Source organism: Canis lupus, chromosome 25, assembly GCF_003254725.2.
Source record: "Canis lupus dingo isolate Sandy chromosome 25, ASM325472v2, whole genome shotgun sequence".
Taxonomy (NCBI): Eukaryota; Metazoa; Chordata; class Mammalia; order Carnivora; family Canidae; genus Canis; species Canis lupus.
Genome location: NC_064267.1, coordinates 20,124,303 through 20,141,912, shown reverse-complemented (window position 1 = coordinate 20,141,912; position 17,610 = coordinate 20,124,303). Strand labels below are relative to the sequence as shown.

At 36.8% G+C, this 17,610-nt stretch overlaps 1 protein-coding gene across 4 annotated transcripts in view; it reads left to right on the top strand.

Moving 5' to 3' along the window:
* The window catches only part of SH3RF1 (SH3 domain containing ring finger 1), a 182,375-nt gene that overhangs the window by 92,885 nt on the left and 71,880 nt on the right, over positions 1-17,610 (top strand). The window contains exon 1 of one of the 4 annotated variants that reach the window (XM_025462835.3): positions 14,255-14,408. The exons of the other annotated variants lie outside the window; for them this stretch is intronic. Within the exon in view, the coding sequence (XP_025318620.1) occupies positions 14,382-14,408 (27 nt within the window). The 5' untranslated portion in view covers positions 14,255-14,381. Of the gene's footprint in view, positions 1-14,254; positions 14,409-17,610 lie in introns of those variants that run through there. 4 annotated transcript variants of the gene reach the window in all.

Genomic DNA, 17,610 nt, shown 5'->3' with positions numbered 1-17,610 from the left:
CCTCTTTCTGCGCTTTCCCTGGAATAGTGGCAGGAGGAACTGACCCACTGTGGAATGCTCAGTCAGCAAGGTTTTATGATTTCATTGCAACAGCGGAGAAAAGATACTGTGATTCTGTTTTTCTATAAAACAAAAGGAGTAGAACAGATGATTTCTAAACTTCCTTCCAGATTTAATAGTTCCTAGGACTGTGATCTTAAATAATTGTAAGAAAATACTTTGCGTTTCAATGGAAGGATTGAGCATTTCTCTACAGTATGTGTAAGAACGCTCAGGATACTGTATAGGATTTTCCTAAGTATCTGGGTTAGGCTACATTTCAAATTTAATTTACTTTACTAAGAAAGAATACAGCGCCCTTCATTTCCTAGAGTGAACGCATGATTAAAGAGAAAAGAAAGGGTCACTGGCAGGTGAAACTCTTCCTCTGGTTAGTGAGGGGAATGCTAATAGGTGCCTGAGACATCTGAGATTTTTTTTTTAAGTATTGTTTGTTTAGGTTAGAGTTTAAAAAGTTGAAGAATAAAACTGAAAGTATTGGGTTTAAATTGTGGGTTTTGTTGGGGGAGTTATGTTAAAGTTTACAAAGTTGAAGAGTAAAAGTGTCTTGAATTTGTTTCATGTATACACTAACATGAGGTAAATTAGTATTTATTTCCTATATCACAGTGTGTATGTGGTGCTTTTACTGAATTTTACTTAAGTAGGCAATAGCTAAAGGCTGAACCAATTAAATAAACACAAAAACAAATGGGGTGGGTGGGGGGACTAGGAAGCCAAATCCTGGATGGACTAGACTCCTCTTGTTTACTCTGTGTTAGTCTGCATACTAAACGTTCATCTCTTCTTTTTCCATTTTTGCTTTGAAGCTCAGCACAAATGTAGCTGGTGACGGGCAATTCACCAGACTAGTTAAAATTCCTCTGGTTGTGGCAGTTTGTTAAGCTGTAGTGTTATTATTGTAACTGGCTAATTATGTAATGTCAACAATTCAATGAGGTGGAGGATCAGTATTTATACAAGCAGGACTTGGAACACGAGCCTTTAGCCTCTCTGGTTTTGGCACATTTTTCTCATCTACAGGTTTTCAGTTTAACTCCTTTTTTTTTTTTTTCCTTTCCCACACTACTTTATTCTTCATGGATAATCCCTTCCCAAATCAAGACACATTAAGTTGGAAATTGGAAAGGAAATAATCAGTTAAGGCTTAGGTCTCATTTTGCTGCATTTGCTTCTTTTGCCTTTGGTGTTATGCAGATGGTCTGGTGTTGGTTGTTCAGCACTAGAACTACAAGTTTTCTTTTTAATTCTGCTTGCCCCTCCATGTATTGGATGTGGCAAAGATTTTTGTAGCTTTCCTTTGCATTAAATTTAAGGTATTTTATATATTCACACCTTCCTGTAAGAAGCTTATTGAGGAATGGAAATCTAAGGGATTTGCATTCACTCTATAATCTACCATGATTACCAAGGCTGCTGGTATGACTTAGTGGGTGGAATATGTCTTAGGAAAAAAATACATAATTCTGACAAGATGCTTTTTGAAAAATCCCAACCAGCTGTTTCAAGTAGAACACTGTAAAATTTATTCAAAGTCAATTTTATTTCACTTGGAAGCAAATGTAGTTCAAAGAATGAGCTAAAGTAAACAGTGAAATTTAACTTATCCAAAGTTCGAGCAGTGTTGTCTTTGTATAGGGCTTTCAGCAGCTTTCTTTTCCATTGTCAAGCTGTGTACCATTTTACTCAACTTATCCTTGTCTAACCTGCGGAGTGTGGGGAGTTCCTCAAAGCAGACGTGAGGTCTGTCCCAGGTGGCCTCAGATGTTGGACTGGCCAAGGGATGAGAATGTTGAATATGGAGTCACATAGTGAATTAGTTTATCTTGGCTGTAACAAATTAACATAAATTTAGTGACCTAAAGCAACACAACCTTATTATCTTATAGTTTTATAGGTCAGAAGTCTAACAAAGGTCTCACTGGGCTGAAATCAGGGCACAGGCAAGGTTGTTTTGTTTTTTGGATGCTCTAGGGGGAGAATCTGTTTCCTTGCCTTTTCCACTGTCTAGAGGCTACACAACGTTCCTTGGCTTGTGGGCTTCCTCCATCTTCATAGCCAGCAGTGACTCATCTCTGCATCAATATTCATAGCCAGCAGTGTTCTTCCATAGTCACATCCGCCTCTGCCTCTGCCTCTGCCTCTGAACTCAGCTGGAAATGTTTTCTGATTTTGAATACTTTATGACTATGTTTAGCCCAGCTAGATAACCGGGGATAACTTGCCCATCTCAAGGTTCTTAACTTCATCACATTTGCAAAGTTTCTAGCTGTGTGGCTTTGGGCATTCAGCTCACCTTTCTGTCCTGATGTGTGGGAGTTGGGCTAAATAATTTTTAAGATCCCTTTTAGCCCCAACATCCTTTGAGTTGATGCCTCAGAATAAGGTTAGGTTCATAATTTCTAATTGCGATTTTTCTTTTAAACTCTCAAAGATGTCATCTGTGGGAATCAAGGCCTTAGCACCTCTTTATCAGCCTTGTAAGTGAATATTTGTATGTGTGTTCACATTATACATGCATATATGTGATGTTTTCCATTCCATATATACAGGGAACTGTATATATGAACTATATATAGGATCTTTTCTCTTTTAACCTCTTAACTCCATTAAACTTGTTTACATATATGTAAGCAACTTTAAGGTATAGATTTATTTTAGGGGCACCTGTGTGGCTCAGTTGGTTAAGCATCCGACTCTTGATCTCAGAATTGTTCAAGTCCCGCTTTGGGTTCCATGTTAGACATGGAGCCTACTTTAAAAAAGAGAGAGAGATTGATTTTAAAACATTTGAGTATTTTTTAAATGGTAGATAATACCATTTACACGTGGTTAAGATGTATCTCATTGTAAAATTAATAACATGAGGGACACCTGGGTGGCTCAGCGGTTGAGTGTCTGCCTTCAGCCCAGGGCATGATCCCAGAATCCCCGGATCAAGTCCCACATCGGGCTCCCTGCATGGAGCCTGCTTCTCTCTCTCTGCCTGTATCTCTGCCGCCCCCCCCCCATGTCTCTCATGAATAAATAAATAAAATCTTTAAAAAAAATATTAACATGAAAGATAGCTTTTACTAGACTAATCTTTTTAGTGATATAGACATATACAATGGATTATCAATGGATTATGAATATTCTTTCATGGGGCAGCCTGAGTGGCTCAGCAGTTTAGTGCCGCCTTCAGCCCAGGGTGTAATCCTGGAGACCCAGGATCAAGTCCCACGTCGGGCTCCCCACAGGGAGCCTGCTTCTCCCTCTGCCTGTGTCTCTGCCTCTCTTTGTGTGTGTATCTCATGAATAAATAAATAAAATCTTTAAAAAATATATTCTTTCTTGTTTATTTAATAAACTTTCATTGCTTATACAGATTGTGTGTTCATTCGAATCAGTGTGGGGATCTTTTGATGCTTAATTTTGTAACTTCTCTGTTTCTGTTCTTGCAAGTGTTGTCTTTATTTAGTTGATGTCTTATTAATTAAAGGATGAAGAATGCCTCCTTTGATACAAGTGGGTATTTATAAAGTAAAGATCTCTAGAGTACAAGCTGAGGAAGTCTTTAGGAAAAGATCTATCTTTTCTGAACGTATTTAAAATTGGAAGACAAAGAGATAAGCAAGACCCTATTTGTGAGTACACTTGCATCTACCTAGTGTTTGGAGTTAACAAAGGATGGCATAACATCCCTTACTTGTTTTATAATAATTGAGTGCTGGACTTTGAGATGGCTTATCATTCTTTCAAATATAACTAGCTAACACTGCTTTGAGGAGTTGTAGACATTACCATTCAGTGTTCTGTGCTGTATTTAGATACAAAATATCTAAATGTTTCCTTTTCCTTCAAAAAGGAAACACGTTGAAAATTAGTGCTGAGAGGAAAAAGGGGTCTCTGAACCCCCACCCAAATTGACTATTCTCTGGGCAGCAAAGGGACAGCAGGTTAGCCAGCCTTCATATGAATACTTGTTATTGACTAAGAAGGAACTCATTATTAGAAAAAATGTTTCTTTGCATTGAAAATGAGCATGGCCCGTTGTAACTTCCCTCTGTTGTTGTAGTTTTAGGCCCTAGAATTGTAATACTGCTCCATATGTCAACCCTTTGAGTGTTTAAAGATTACACTCTGGAATAAAACCCCACCACTTACTGAATGTGTAACATTGAGTAGGTTACACAACCTCCCTGAGCCTCAGTTTCTGCATCTGTTAAATGGGAATAATAATAATAGCCTACCCCACAGTGTATTGTGTGTGTGAATGTATGATGGCACATTGAGAATGCTCAGCAACTACCAACTATTACTGTCTTCACCTTCTAGGTTTTTTCTCAAGTCTTCTAAGTCATTTAGGCAAATGTTCTTTACTATGATTTCTAGACCATTCACCTTTCTAAAGATCAGTTTATTAATATTCCTCTTATAAGTTGGGATACGCAGAACTGAACAAGATTCTGTAGATGTGGCTGATCAGTCGGAACATGAAAGGTCTGTTCCTTTCTCTAATTGCCACCAGCATCTCATTTATGCAGGCTAATGTTCCAGTGAATCTGACAGCATCCTTGTTTCTTGTGGCTTATATTGAACTTGTGGCTAGCAAAAGTCCTTGAGTCTTTTTCATTTAATCTGCTTTTAGGGCAGGTCTTTTGTAGTTTCCTATACCTATGCTAGTGGTTTTATTTTTATTTTTTTAAAGGTTTTTTTTTTTTTTTTTTAATTTATCCATGAGAGACATACAGAGAGAGGCAGAGAGAGAAGCAGGCTCCCTGCAGGGAGCCCGATGTGGGACTTGATCCCAGGACCCTGCGATCACATCCTGAGCTAAAGGTGGTCGCTCAACCACTGAGCCACCCTGGCATCCCTGTGCTAGTGGTTTTAAACAATAAAATACACTAGTAAATGTTCATCCCAGGAAATACTTGCTTTGTTTGGTCCGTATTTCTCATTGATGAAAATCTTTCAAAATCCTATTTCTGTCATCCATCATTTTAGTTGGCTAGCACTTCCTTCTAGTTATGTGTCACTGGCAATTTAATTGTGTTCTAAATACTTTCTTTGAAATCATTACTAAAAATGCTGGACATCCCAAAGGATGGACAGTTACAAAGCTTTGGGGTACACCACAGAGCTCTCTACCCAGGTTACTTTCTATTGATTCATTTATCCATTTTACCAGTGTCAGGTTTCTTTAATAAAACACTACAGACTGTGGGGCTTAAGCAACAGACATATATTTCTCATAATTTTGGAGGCTGGGAAGTCCAAAGTCAAGGTACTGACACATTTGTTTCTTGTTAAGGGCCTGCTTCCTGGCTTGTAAATGGCCACCTTCTTACTGTGTGCTCACATGGCTTTTCCTTGGTGTACTTTTGTGGAGAAAGAGAAAGGAAACTCTGGTGTCTCCTCTTAAGAGCACTAATCCTACCAGGAGAGCTCTATCCTCATGACCTCATCTAAACCTAATTACCTCCCAAGGGCTCCTCCTCCAAATGCCATCACATTGGAGCTTATAGCTTCCATATATGAATTTTGGAGAGGCCATAAACTTTCTGCCCATAACAACCAACATGCATTAGAGTCTCTACAACTTGTTAGGGATGGACATAGGCTTATGATCCTTACTTGAATAAGGTAAGCTGGGTTTTAGAGCTTATGTTCTAGTATTTTGGAGTGGGTGAGGGTAGACAATAAACAAGCCAACAAAGGAATGACTAGTATAACTTCAGGTGGTGAGAAATGCCGAAGAAAATGAGCATGGTAGAAAGAGTAAGGTGAGGACATTATGATAGATGTTGGTTGTGTGAGGCTATTTGGGGATAGTTAGGGAAGGCTTTTCTGAAGTGATGTTGGAGTAGACACTTGAGCAATGTGCAGAAATAAACCTATAAAGAATATTGTAGGCATAAGGAAAAACAAGAGAAAGATCCTGAGGCAGAAAAGAGCCTGTAGTGGTTTTAAGCAGCAGTAGGGTTAGGAGTTAGAGGTTAGAGTGAAGGAAGTTGGTTAAAGATAATGCAAAGCCTTGGAGGCCATGGGAAGGAGTTTGTATTTTAATATAAGTGGATAAGAAAGCCATCAGGAAGTTAACAGGCAAGAGAGTGTAGATATCAGACTCTAGGGGTTCAAGAGTGGCAATATGGAGGTAGTGTTATTTTGGCTTAGGTTAGTAGCAATCGAAGTTGTAAGAAATGCACCAGTTTAGGATATATTTTGAAGGTAGAGCCAGCAGGATTGGTGGTGAATCAGATATAGAATATGAAAGAGGCATCATGATGAGGCTCAGTTTTTGGGCCAGGGCAGCTACAGGAATGGTGGGGCCATTTACCAAGATGGGAAGAAGTGGTAGAGGATCAGGTTTTGGTGGAGTCAGGTGGAAATCAAGAGATCTATTTTAGACAGGTCAACTTGGAGACATCTATTAGACGTTCGATAGGAGAAATAGAAGCACTTGCAGCTCAGGGGAGAAGTTCAGGCTTGGGAGATATTAGCATGTAGATAACAGATCTTGGCCCTTTATTTTATTTATTTATTTATTTTTTAAAGATTTTATCTATTCACTCATGAGAGAGAGAGAGAGAGGCAGAGTCACAGGCAAGAGAGAGAAGCAGGCTCCATGCAGGGAGCCTGACGCAGGACTCGATTCCAGGTCTCCAGGATCAGGCCCCGGGCTGAAGGCGGCGCCAAACCCCTGAGCTACCAGGGCTGCCCGGTCTTGGCCTTTTATATGGGAACCATGAAGGAGCTTTTTAAAAAGCCTATATTTCTGACCCAACCCTGAAATTTTTGCTTCATTGGTTTGGGGTGGGGTTTTTATATGACTTTAAAAGAACTCCCTAGTTGATCCTAATATGCAGCCAGAGTTGGTAATAGCTGGCATAAATGGTGTTAAAAGAAGGGAATAGATGAGATTGGCTTGGGAGTAAACTTAGAAAAGAGAAACTGTTAAAAGCTTGAATCCTGGAGCAACTGAGGAAGAAGAATCAGAAAGGACATGAGGAAGGTGACTGTTCCCTGATTCCCATGCTGCTCGAAGTATGGTTCCTGGACCCAGCAGCATCACCACTGCTATCTCCTGGGAGCTGTTAGAAATGCAGCCTCTCCAGCCCTACCCAGACCTACTGAATCAGAGTTGCATGTAATAGGAACACCAAATGACTCATAGGCCTGAAAAATAAAGTTTGAAAAGCACCTGTTTTGATTTTGTAATCATGTTAGGGCTTCCACCAAATATGAATTCATTCATTGGTTCTCCATTTCTCTCTCACACTCAGGGAAAATTAAAATGGAAGTATCATGCTATATCCTTAAATCAGATTGGTAGTATTGGGAGCTGCCCTTATATTTCTAAAACACTTTGTGAGAAAGAGAGAAATGGCTTTATTTTCAACATTTTAAAAGCTATCTCAGATTAATGAAGTTTTTTTTGACTGTGGCTCTAAGAATTCATATACTATCAACTTACCTCCTACCCCCACCCTACTCCCTGCTTAAAAGTAAATGATGAGGTAACTGATAGTTAGGATCATATGTTGACTTCTTAAGTTTGCATGAGAAATAGATATTTTTGAAAGTGACATGTATTTCATAAGTTTAGTAAACTAACCTCTTTTGATCTGAGGAAAGGCATTATGGTTTTATTTCCTCCAAAGCTAACATGCTTCACTCTCCAGGCCCCATGATCTACAGCATGTCAGGATCACCAGCTCCCAGACATAAAGTCTTAAGATGAAATCACATTGATTAGTGTGGCCAGGTCTTACAGAAGTGGAAGGTATGATTGTGGAACCAATTTATGTCTTTTTTTAAAAAAACAATTTGTCTTATTTTATACAATTGTTCTATTTTTAATAGTCATAAAGATAATTAGCATAGCAAGCTAAAAAGTCTGTATTTTTATAAGAGATTTTGAAATAATAAATGAGATAGTAGGGGTTTTACTGATGTTCTGTTGATATTGCATTAAAGTGCCAGAGTCAATTATTTAGTGCAACCAAATATCCTAATCAGTAATAGTATTAACTGGAAGTGTGAACAGGGGGTGTGTATTTAGGGTCTACCTAACTTTTCTTCTTTTCATTTTCATTTAAAGGTGATTATGTGGTTGCTTAAGAATATATAAGCGGCCTTGACTGCATTTAAAATGCTGTTTCTCAAATTACGTTGTAGGTACAGAGCTCTCTTTTATAGTATCCATCTTCTTTGCATATCTGAATTATTTAATAAACAAGATAATTAAAATTTATAGTTGACTATATTAGAATTTTACACACTGCATTCCTTTTTCTTATGCACTTTATTTTTAAAGCTATACCTGTTCATGATATAAAATATGTAACCACACAGAAGAGTCTAAAATAGAAAATTAAAGTGTCTCTTCTCTCATACCCTAATCTTACTTTCCAGAGCTAAGGGCTTATACTGTGTTCTGATATTTGGTTCTTCTACTGGTTTCATGCACAACCTCAAAAAATGTGTTTCTTTTTCTTGATTCCTTAGCCTTGGACAATATCAATTTCGGATACTAAGGGATAAAATTGAGATTCCTTCTACTTCCCATCTCCCCTTCCCTAACTCCTGATTTTTGTTTGTTATATTATCAGAGTTTATAGAGTTCTGTTATGTAGCTGTAATTAATTCTTCTTTTCTATGTTTGGAGAATGATTCTATAGGTTGAAACTCCATAAAAACATTTTGTGGTATTCTGATTATATAAGCATTATTCACTGCAGTGTGGTTGGGTCCATTAAAAAGGGAAACACAACCTGTGTCACCAGATCCTGCTTCAATATAAGTAGGATGAATGTAGCTTCGAAGTTCTATGAATTCTCCTTAAATTTCTTTTCCATTTTCTTTATGTCTTCTAGATCATTTTTTAGCCATCCATGTTTTTTGTATCACATATCCTCTCTCTAGGAGTCTTCTGTCGTTTTGTTGGGGGTAGGATGGGAGATACCTCCTTGAACTTTTTTTTTAAGCTTTACTTATTTATTTATTTATTTATTTATTTATTTATTTATTTATTTATTTATTTAGAGAGCAAGGGATAGGTGTGGAGGGGCAGATGGAGTGGGAAAGAGAGTCCCAAGCAGGACTCCACACTGAGCGCAGAGCCTGATGGGGGACTAGATGTCATGATCCTAAGATCATGACCTGAGCTGAACCGAGTCAAATACCTAAATTACTGCCATCCAGGCGCCCCTGAACTTTTTTTTTTTTTTTTTTTAATCTACAATAGTCACACACACAGAGAGAGAGAGAGAGAGAGAGAGGCAGAGACACACACAGGCAGAGGGAGAAGCAGGCTCCATGCACCGGAAGCCCGAGGGATTCGATCCCGGGTCTCCAGGATCACGCCCTGGGACAAAGGCAGGCGCCAAACCCCTGCGCCACCCAGGGATCCCTGAACTTTTTTTTTTTTTTTAATTTGAAATGCACAGGGGATGAACTTCCTGAGATTTTGTTTATTCAAGAATATCTTTCTTTTTTCCACATAAATATTTAACAACTTAGCTGGCTGAGTTTTTCTAAATCACGTTCCCTTAGAAATTCAAAGGCATTGCTCTGTCGTTTTCTTTTATCCAGTATTGCTGCCAAAAAATCAGATTCTGGTTCCATAATGGTAAACTTTGCCCTAAATTTTTGAGAATTTTTTCCTTATCTTTGGAATTCTGCAATATAAAGTGATGTCTCCAAATATGAATATTTCTTTCCTTATTAACCTTAGTACTTAATGACATTATTGTAATTCAGATCTTGAGTGTCTTTAGCTTATGAAACTTTTCTTCTAATCCTCTTATTTCTTTCATTATTCTCTTCCCCCTTATTTTTTTTTCTTTATGATTCTTACTTTAGATTGGTATTAGGCTTTTTTAGAGGTATCTTTCATATCTCTTAAATTTTTGGTTATTTTTCACATCTGTCTTTTTTCTGTATGTTTTGTGATACATAGTTGACTTCATGACGATGGTTACCATCCTGGTATTTAGTCCTGCCCCATATATTTTTCAATCCAGCTACTGAAAATTTTTCTGATTCCATTTGTTTTCGTTTTTGTAGAAATTCCTAAAGTTTTCTGGTATGTTTTCCCTGTTCTCTAGAGCTCCTGTGGTTTTATTTTTTAAAAAATATTATTTGTTATTTCAATATGACCTTAGGAAAAAAGGTCACTCAAGCAATTAAATGCATTTGTTTAGCTCATCATTGCAAAGTACTGCCTTGATATAAGTCTCTTTCTTTGATTTCTTTGCTTAGGTCAGGTAAAATAACAAAAATACAAATAGACACCCATGTCAGTCAGTGCCCTGACCTTCTGCTTGATTAGTACATACAGGCAGTTACCATGTGGGCCACTCTACTAATTTTTTAAGTGGAATTCCTTTGAGTAGAACACCAGACATAGACTGCCAGCTTGAATGGAGAGTGCAAGATAGGAGGGGAGAAGCTTCCTCCTCTTTTTTAGAATTATGTAGTTGATGAGAATTGCCTAGAGGGAGAGACTGACCTAATTTATTTCAGTAAATATGTTTTCTGTATATAAGATACATTATTAGGCTCTACAGGTGATTCAAGAAGGTGTGAGAGACCATCCCTGCCCTCAAAGTGTTTTGAGTCTGGTAGCATATTAGTAAAATACTCAAATATATATAATAAAAGGTATAATAAAGCCAAGAGAGAACTGTAAATAAAACCTTCTGAGGTTCATAAGGAGAATATACATCTATATTGGACGATAGAGAAAGGATTTGGGAAATATGATGTTTGAATTGTGTCTTGAAGCCTGGATGGACTTCTGACAAGGGCTCTTTGGGTGGAAGGAATAGCAGAGAAAAGTCCCAGAGGTTAGGGAAGAAGGATCATATTAGGGGAACTAGAGGGAATCTGTTTGGTTAGAATGTTGGGAGATACTCCAACAAGTATTTGAGAAAACAGTTTGGAGTCAGACTATGGGCATCTTAAGTGCCAGAGAGAAGGGTTTGAACTAAATTTGTTAGGAATGGAATTTAAAAAAGGTTGATGAGACAGATGATTTTGTAAAAGCTGTATTTTAAGAAGATGAATCTGGCAAATTTCTGTAGGATGGAATGAAGTAAGAGGCAGGCAGAAATCAGTCATCCAACAAGTTGGTTCTGTGCCATGTTCTGGGCTGTCTGGATACAAAGATGAATGATATACAGACCCTGCCCTCAGGTCGCTCACAGCCTGGTGCACATGAAGAACTAGTTGCCTTATTCAAAGAAACATTTAGTTAAATCATTTTAAAAAACATACAGATGTGGTATTTTATATTAGTAGGTATTTTAAAACCGTAATTTAATTGGTTGTCAATGGCTATCTCAGATGATCAATTTCTCATTGTCTCAAATTTTCTATTACAAATAGAGCTAGAATGATGTCTTATCTTCTTTGTGCAGTATGTATTAAATGCTTAATGAAAGTCTTGGATCCACACATATGGACTCCGCATAATTTTTATATTCTTTGCTCTATATTTAATCACCTAGAAATGTAAAAAACAATATATCATTTTCATATAATGGTTCATTTTGGTTGAAAATACCTATAATTCATATCCTATTGTTAATAAACAATATATATAATATATAAATAATAAATATAGGGGAAAATAGAAGAGCTGGATTTGGGCTTCTCAGTGTTGGATTAGTTAGTAAATCTTCTCCCCCTTACACTTCTTATTTCATATTTTTAATGATCAATATACTTAAATTGGAATACTTTTTTTTTTGAGAAAAGTTTCAATAAACTACTCATTTTAAAATAATTATCTATTGGTAAAATTATCCATTGCAAATATTTTTTTCTTCATAGCATTTCTTGTGTAGTCATGTAATAGAAAAATTAGATTAAAAGCAATTTGCATTTTCTAGTAACACTTATTTAAGTATTGCAGAATATTTACAGATATTTTTAAAGTATCATTTTACAACAGACTTAAAGGTAAAAGAGATTTGTTGAAATAACTATAAGATTGTCTCTACATTCAGTTAATACTTAAAAAATTTTTGAAAGCCAAAACTCCAAAGCATATGCATGTAGATTGGGTTTTTTTCTTTTAATGAAGACTTAATTATCTTTTAAAGATCTGATTCTACCCAATGGGTTTCACAGGATTGGTTTTATGTCCTTGTAATAGATTTATTTCAAAGTAAGAGGATATTATCCTGCAGTAATTACTTAGTCTTCACTGTGTAAACTTCATATTAATTAACTGGCAGAGCACTCTTATGGAGAGTAGTAACAATAACACACATATTATGTATTACTTTTTGACATAAACAAAAATAATGAGATAAAAGAGGACCTGGTGTAACTGACCATAGCTGAGCTTGCCTCTACTTTTGCAAGTAACATTGCAACAGGTTGTGATAGATTTTGGAGTATTGAGGCTGACTTGATTTGATTTGATTTCTGCAAACTAATTCATATTCTCCTTTTGTTTTCTTTCTAAATGCCCTCTCCTAGCTCACTCTCCCATACCTTAGTACTTTCTTTATTCTTGAGATTCCACTCCTAAAAAAAAGAAACAAATTACAAAATCATCAAGAATACAATTGCTCTTTCAAATGGTCTTATTGCCAAAGAAATCATAGTCTTACCAGAGATCACGCATCATAATCTTTGTTCCTTTGCCTTTGGACAGAACCAAACTTGTGAGATTGTCCTATTTTTAAAAGTCTCCAGTGAAAGAGATAGAATAATCCATTGCAGTATTTAACAACCCTCACTGGCAAAAAATTCTTTTCTCCAACTTAAATAATACATACATCAGTTTAAGCCTTTATTTTTTCTTCAGTGAATATGAAGCCAATTTACTTTCCTTGTGTAACGCCTTTTCATTGTATTTGAATACTTACTTTCATACTGCCCCATTGATATATTTCACCTTCTGCAGCTTTTCCATCGTATTTTCCAACACTTCTATCATCTATACCACTCCCCATGGAACCTGCTACAGCTCTCTGTTCATTCTGTTTATGGGATTCAGAATGTAGCATGGACATCTACTGAACACCTGACTGGTGCTAAGTGTCAGGTCAGATTATAGCAGAGACCCTATATTATGTACACATACTCTGTATGTCAGTGATGGGTTTCCTTTTCAAAAAGGAGCCATCTTTCTAGGCACTAATCTCCATACATCTGGGCTTCAGATTTCTTATATTGCCAGTTTTGCTGTTCTCCTGATTGCCATAAGTTATTCACTGTGATACTTTTGTATCTTTTCCTCCATGTGCATACATGGTCACATATTCGGTATATGTGGTTATTTCAATTTTTATTTCTAAGTGCTGCTACTGTTTATATATATACACACACACACACGTAAAAGAATTTATTTATTTATTTATTTATTTACTCATTTATTTATGAGCGATACAGAGAGAAGCAGAGACGCAGGCAGAGGGAGAAGCAGGCTCCTAACAGGGAGCCTGATGTAGGACTTGATCCCAGGATTCCAGGATCATGACCTGACCCAAAGGCAGATGCTCAACCACTGAGCCACCCAGGTGCCCCATATATTTTAATATTGAGATAAAATTGGCCTATATGAATTGTAGTTCTTAAGTGTACAATTTAATATGTTTTCACACATTTGTATAGCTGGGTAATCAACATCCCTTCAAAATGTAGAATCTATCTCTAATCTCAGAAATTTCCATCATTCACCCTTCCATTTCTATTCCCCAATCCCTATAGACAACTACTGTTCTGATTTATATTACAATAGAATGATTTTACCTATTCTTGAGGTCATATAAATGTGTAGTATTAATTTTATTTTTTTCACTCGTGTATCACTTTTTTTTTTTTTTTATAACTTAAGGATTTCATTATCTTTTCTCTGGTTGATGGACATTTGTTTTTCAGTTTTTGGTGTTATAAATAGTGCTGCAATGACATTTCTGTTACTGGTCTTTGTGTGGACATATGTCTTCATTTCCTGGTTATTACCTAGAATTAGAATTGTTAGGTCATAGAGCAGGTATATGAATAGCTTGATAAGAAATTGTCAAACAGCTTTCCAAAGTGGTTGTACCATTTTAGACTCCCACTAGCAATGTATCTGAGTTCTGTTTGGTCTGTATCTTCGACAGCATTTTCTGTTATTTATTTATTTATTTTTTTTTAAAGATTTACTTACTAGAGAGAGAGAGAGAGAGATGGAGGGAAGGAGGTAGGAGGAAGAGGGGCAAAGGAAGAAGAAAGAGAATCTCAGCCAGACTCTGTGCTGAGCTCAGAGCCTGACACAGAGCTCAAACCCACAGCCCATGAGATGATGACCTGAGCCAAAACCAAGAGTCAGATAGATGCTCAACCAACTGAGTCACCTCTTGGTCAGTCCCTGTTGTCAGTCTTTTAAATTTCATTTTAATGACTGTGAAAGAATATCTCATTATGGTTTTATTTTGCATTTCACTAATGGTGCTGAATACCTTTACATGGCTGTATAATCAATCATTTCCTTCTTGAATTATTATCTTCATATCATGTCTGTTATTAAATTCATTGTTTGTTGTTGATTTGTAGAAGTTCTTTGTATTTCCAGATTAAAATTATTTTCTCAATTGTCTTTTGATGGACAGAATTTTCCAATTTTATGAAGTCTAATTTATAAATTTTTATGATTGATTTATTTGTTGATCTATCTAATCACTAATTTGTGCTTTCTTCTGGAAAACTTAGTTTTAACTTCTACGTTTGGTTTTTGGGGTTCATCTCAAATTATTTTTGTATATGATGTGAGGTAGGAGTCAAGACTCATTTTTTCCCCATATGGGCTTCCAATTATCCCAGAACCATCTGTTGAAAATACTTTCTTATCTTAAATTGAAGTGCTTTGGCACTTTTGTCTAATTGCCCATATACATGTGGGTTTATTACAATGTTATTTTACTCTGAAACTATGAACTGTCTTTCATAAATAATATCATGTCTAAATTATGAGTGTCTCTCTTTGGGATATTAATGGAAACATTGGATTCCCCCCACCCCCCAAAAAAGTCTAAAACCAGGCCATTGAATGAGATTGGGACCTTACCTGATCTTTCTATTTAAATTAAAAACCTACTCCCACAGACCCCTCTGCCTCTGTATTTTTGACTCCCCTAAATTTCTGGGTTTCTGTAAGGATTAGGCAAGGGCCACATAGCATTCTGATACACAGTCATTCTTCTTCATCTAGTCCCACGCCCCCACGGGCAGGTGGGAGGTTTAGGAAAGGGCAGGGGCAGATTCCTTGCCAGGAATCAAACTTTTTCAAATAGACAGAAACTTGACCTTTTACCAGGAAACATCCCTCATCCTGCCATGAATCCCCAAGATGATAGCTCATGTTACTGCAGAGAATTTTCCCAATAACTTTTCTTCCTCTTTGCAAAACACTATTGTAATTATTAAACATGTGATGAAACAGAAAACTAATATTCAGGGCAATGAGTGACATAAATTTCCTGTATTTTATTTCCGTGACTGCATTCTCAATAGCTGTCTTCCCTTAGAGAAATACAGTAAGTTTTTTTCTGTAATGATTTGCCTGTCAGTTGGATACCCCCTTCTTAAGGCCAGCTAAGAAAAAAAGCTATATATCAACTACGTGACTATTTCCTCATAACCGCCAGATGAATTTGAAAGGAAAATATTTGTTTGCTATGGTTTGCTATATAATTTGTTTCACATTTTTTAAATGCCAGCATTTTGTTTAGTACAAATTCAATTGGCCATTTCCAGAACAGATCATGTTTTTAGTCATGTTTCTAGAGCACATTGAAGTGGACACCAGGTGAGCAGACTTGCTCACATTTCCTTAGGGTTTTCTGTGGCACCTTCATGTGCTTCATGCTTCCCAGCAGCCTTTGGGAATGAGGAATGAAATTCTTTCCACAGTGTTTCTGCTCCTCCTACGTCTCAGTGTCAAGCAGCCACCGTATACTGTGTTCCATAGGAGGCACTGAAGACAGTTTCCAAAGGATGGGCTCACGATCTGCTATTCATGAGGAGTACGAGAGGCACAGAAATACATAGGTGCATATATTGTACAATACATTTCAGCTGGTGAGCCTGACTATCCACAGAATTGTCTTTTAAGTTGCTTTTCCTTTAGGTATGCTATTTTTACATTTCGCCTTTCACGTCATAGACCCCAGCCACCTAGAGATAAATTCATTAATTTATTTATTCAGCAAGAATTTATTCACAGACATTGAGATAGGTTATCGTGATAGAAAGATTCTGCTTGTTCTCTTCCTACCTCTCAAATCCTTAGGTTTTTTTTTTAATCTCTTAAATCTAGGTATTTCCTAAACAGTGTACTCAGTCCACTTAGATCACTTCTCCCCCCCCATAACACAGCTTTTCATACTGTGCTTGAGTGCCCCCTCAGGCCTTCCTGGACAAGTAGGAGAGGGGAGCCCCATTGAGGCCTGAATCTACCCCACATAGGTGGATTTATCTATTCCCTATACTGCAGTCCTAGAAAAAAATTTAGAATCTCATATAATTTTTTTCTTAAGTTTGGAAAACTGTCTTCATTCTCTCTCTGGATGTTTGAACATAATCTTTTGACCTCAATGTATTTCATTCTGTATTTACATTTGATTGAGTATTGATTAAATAAATGATTATGTATTATCATTTGAGTAAGAAGCAGTGAGAATACTGCCCAGGGAAATGGGTGAGAAAGAGGCTACTTTGTCTCCTCTCTTTTAAACCTTGGGTTTGTTTTTTTCTCCCTCCACCCTTTCCCTAAAACACTGATTGATATCACTAAAACAACAAGGCTGAAAGCTGTAACTGGCTGAGTGCTGTTTAGTCATGAGTTGGGACAGAAACTCCATGAGGGCTTGTGGGTTGAGCTGCAGTTGCTGACGGTGAGGAGAAGGAGCAGACAGGGAATAAATGTGAATGAAGAAAACATGTATTTCTTCATTTTTGTTTATTCACAACTACCATCCTCAAAGTGCTGGCAGATAATGATTGAAGTGAGTCTGATGAGAAGATTTTATGTGACTGTCTTGGGGTGGATGGCAGATGGTAGCTTAAGAAAGTGATCATCAGATAAAATGTCCTAGCACAGTACTCTCCATAAATAAAGTTTAAAGGAAAGTACAGATAAAAAGATGGGCTATCATGGGATTATGGGATTCTCAGTCCCTTCTGATACTGCTTTGGAAAAATAACTTGTAGTATTCATCTTGGATGTTGGTTATATTGAAGTTGAAACATTCCAAGTGATGGAATAATAGTTGAGTAATAGTTGAGTAATAATCCAACGTAGGCATCTTGCAATCAATACTTAATACTTATTAACTATTAAAGAATCAGTATTTTTGTGATATACTATTGGTATATTCTGATAGATTTTCACATTGTGGGGAAAAGCCAACATGTATTTTGTTGTACAAAGGACAATTAATTTATATATTTATAAAAGATTTTATTTATTCATTTGAGACAGAGAGAGAGTGAGAGTGCACAAGCAGGGGTGGAGAGGGACAAGTGGACTCCCTGCTGAGCAGGAAGCTTGGTACAGGGCTTGAT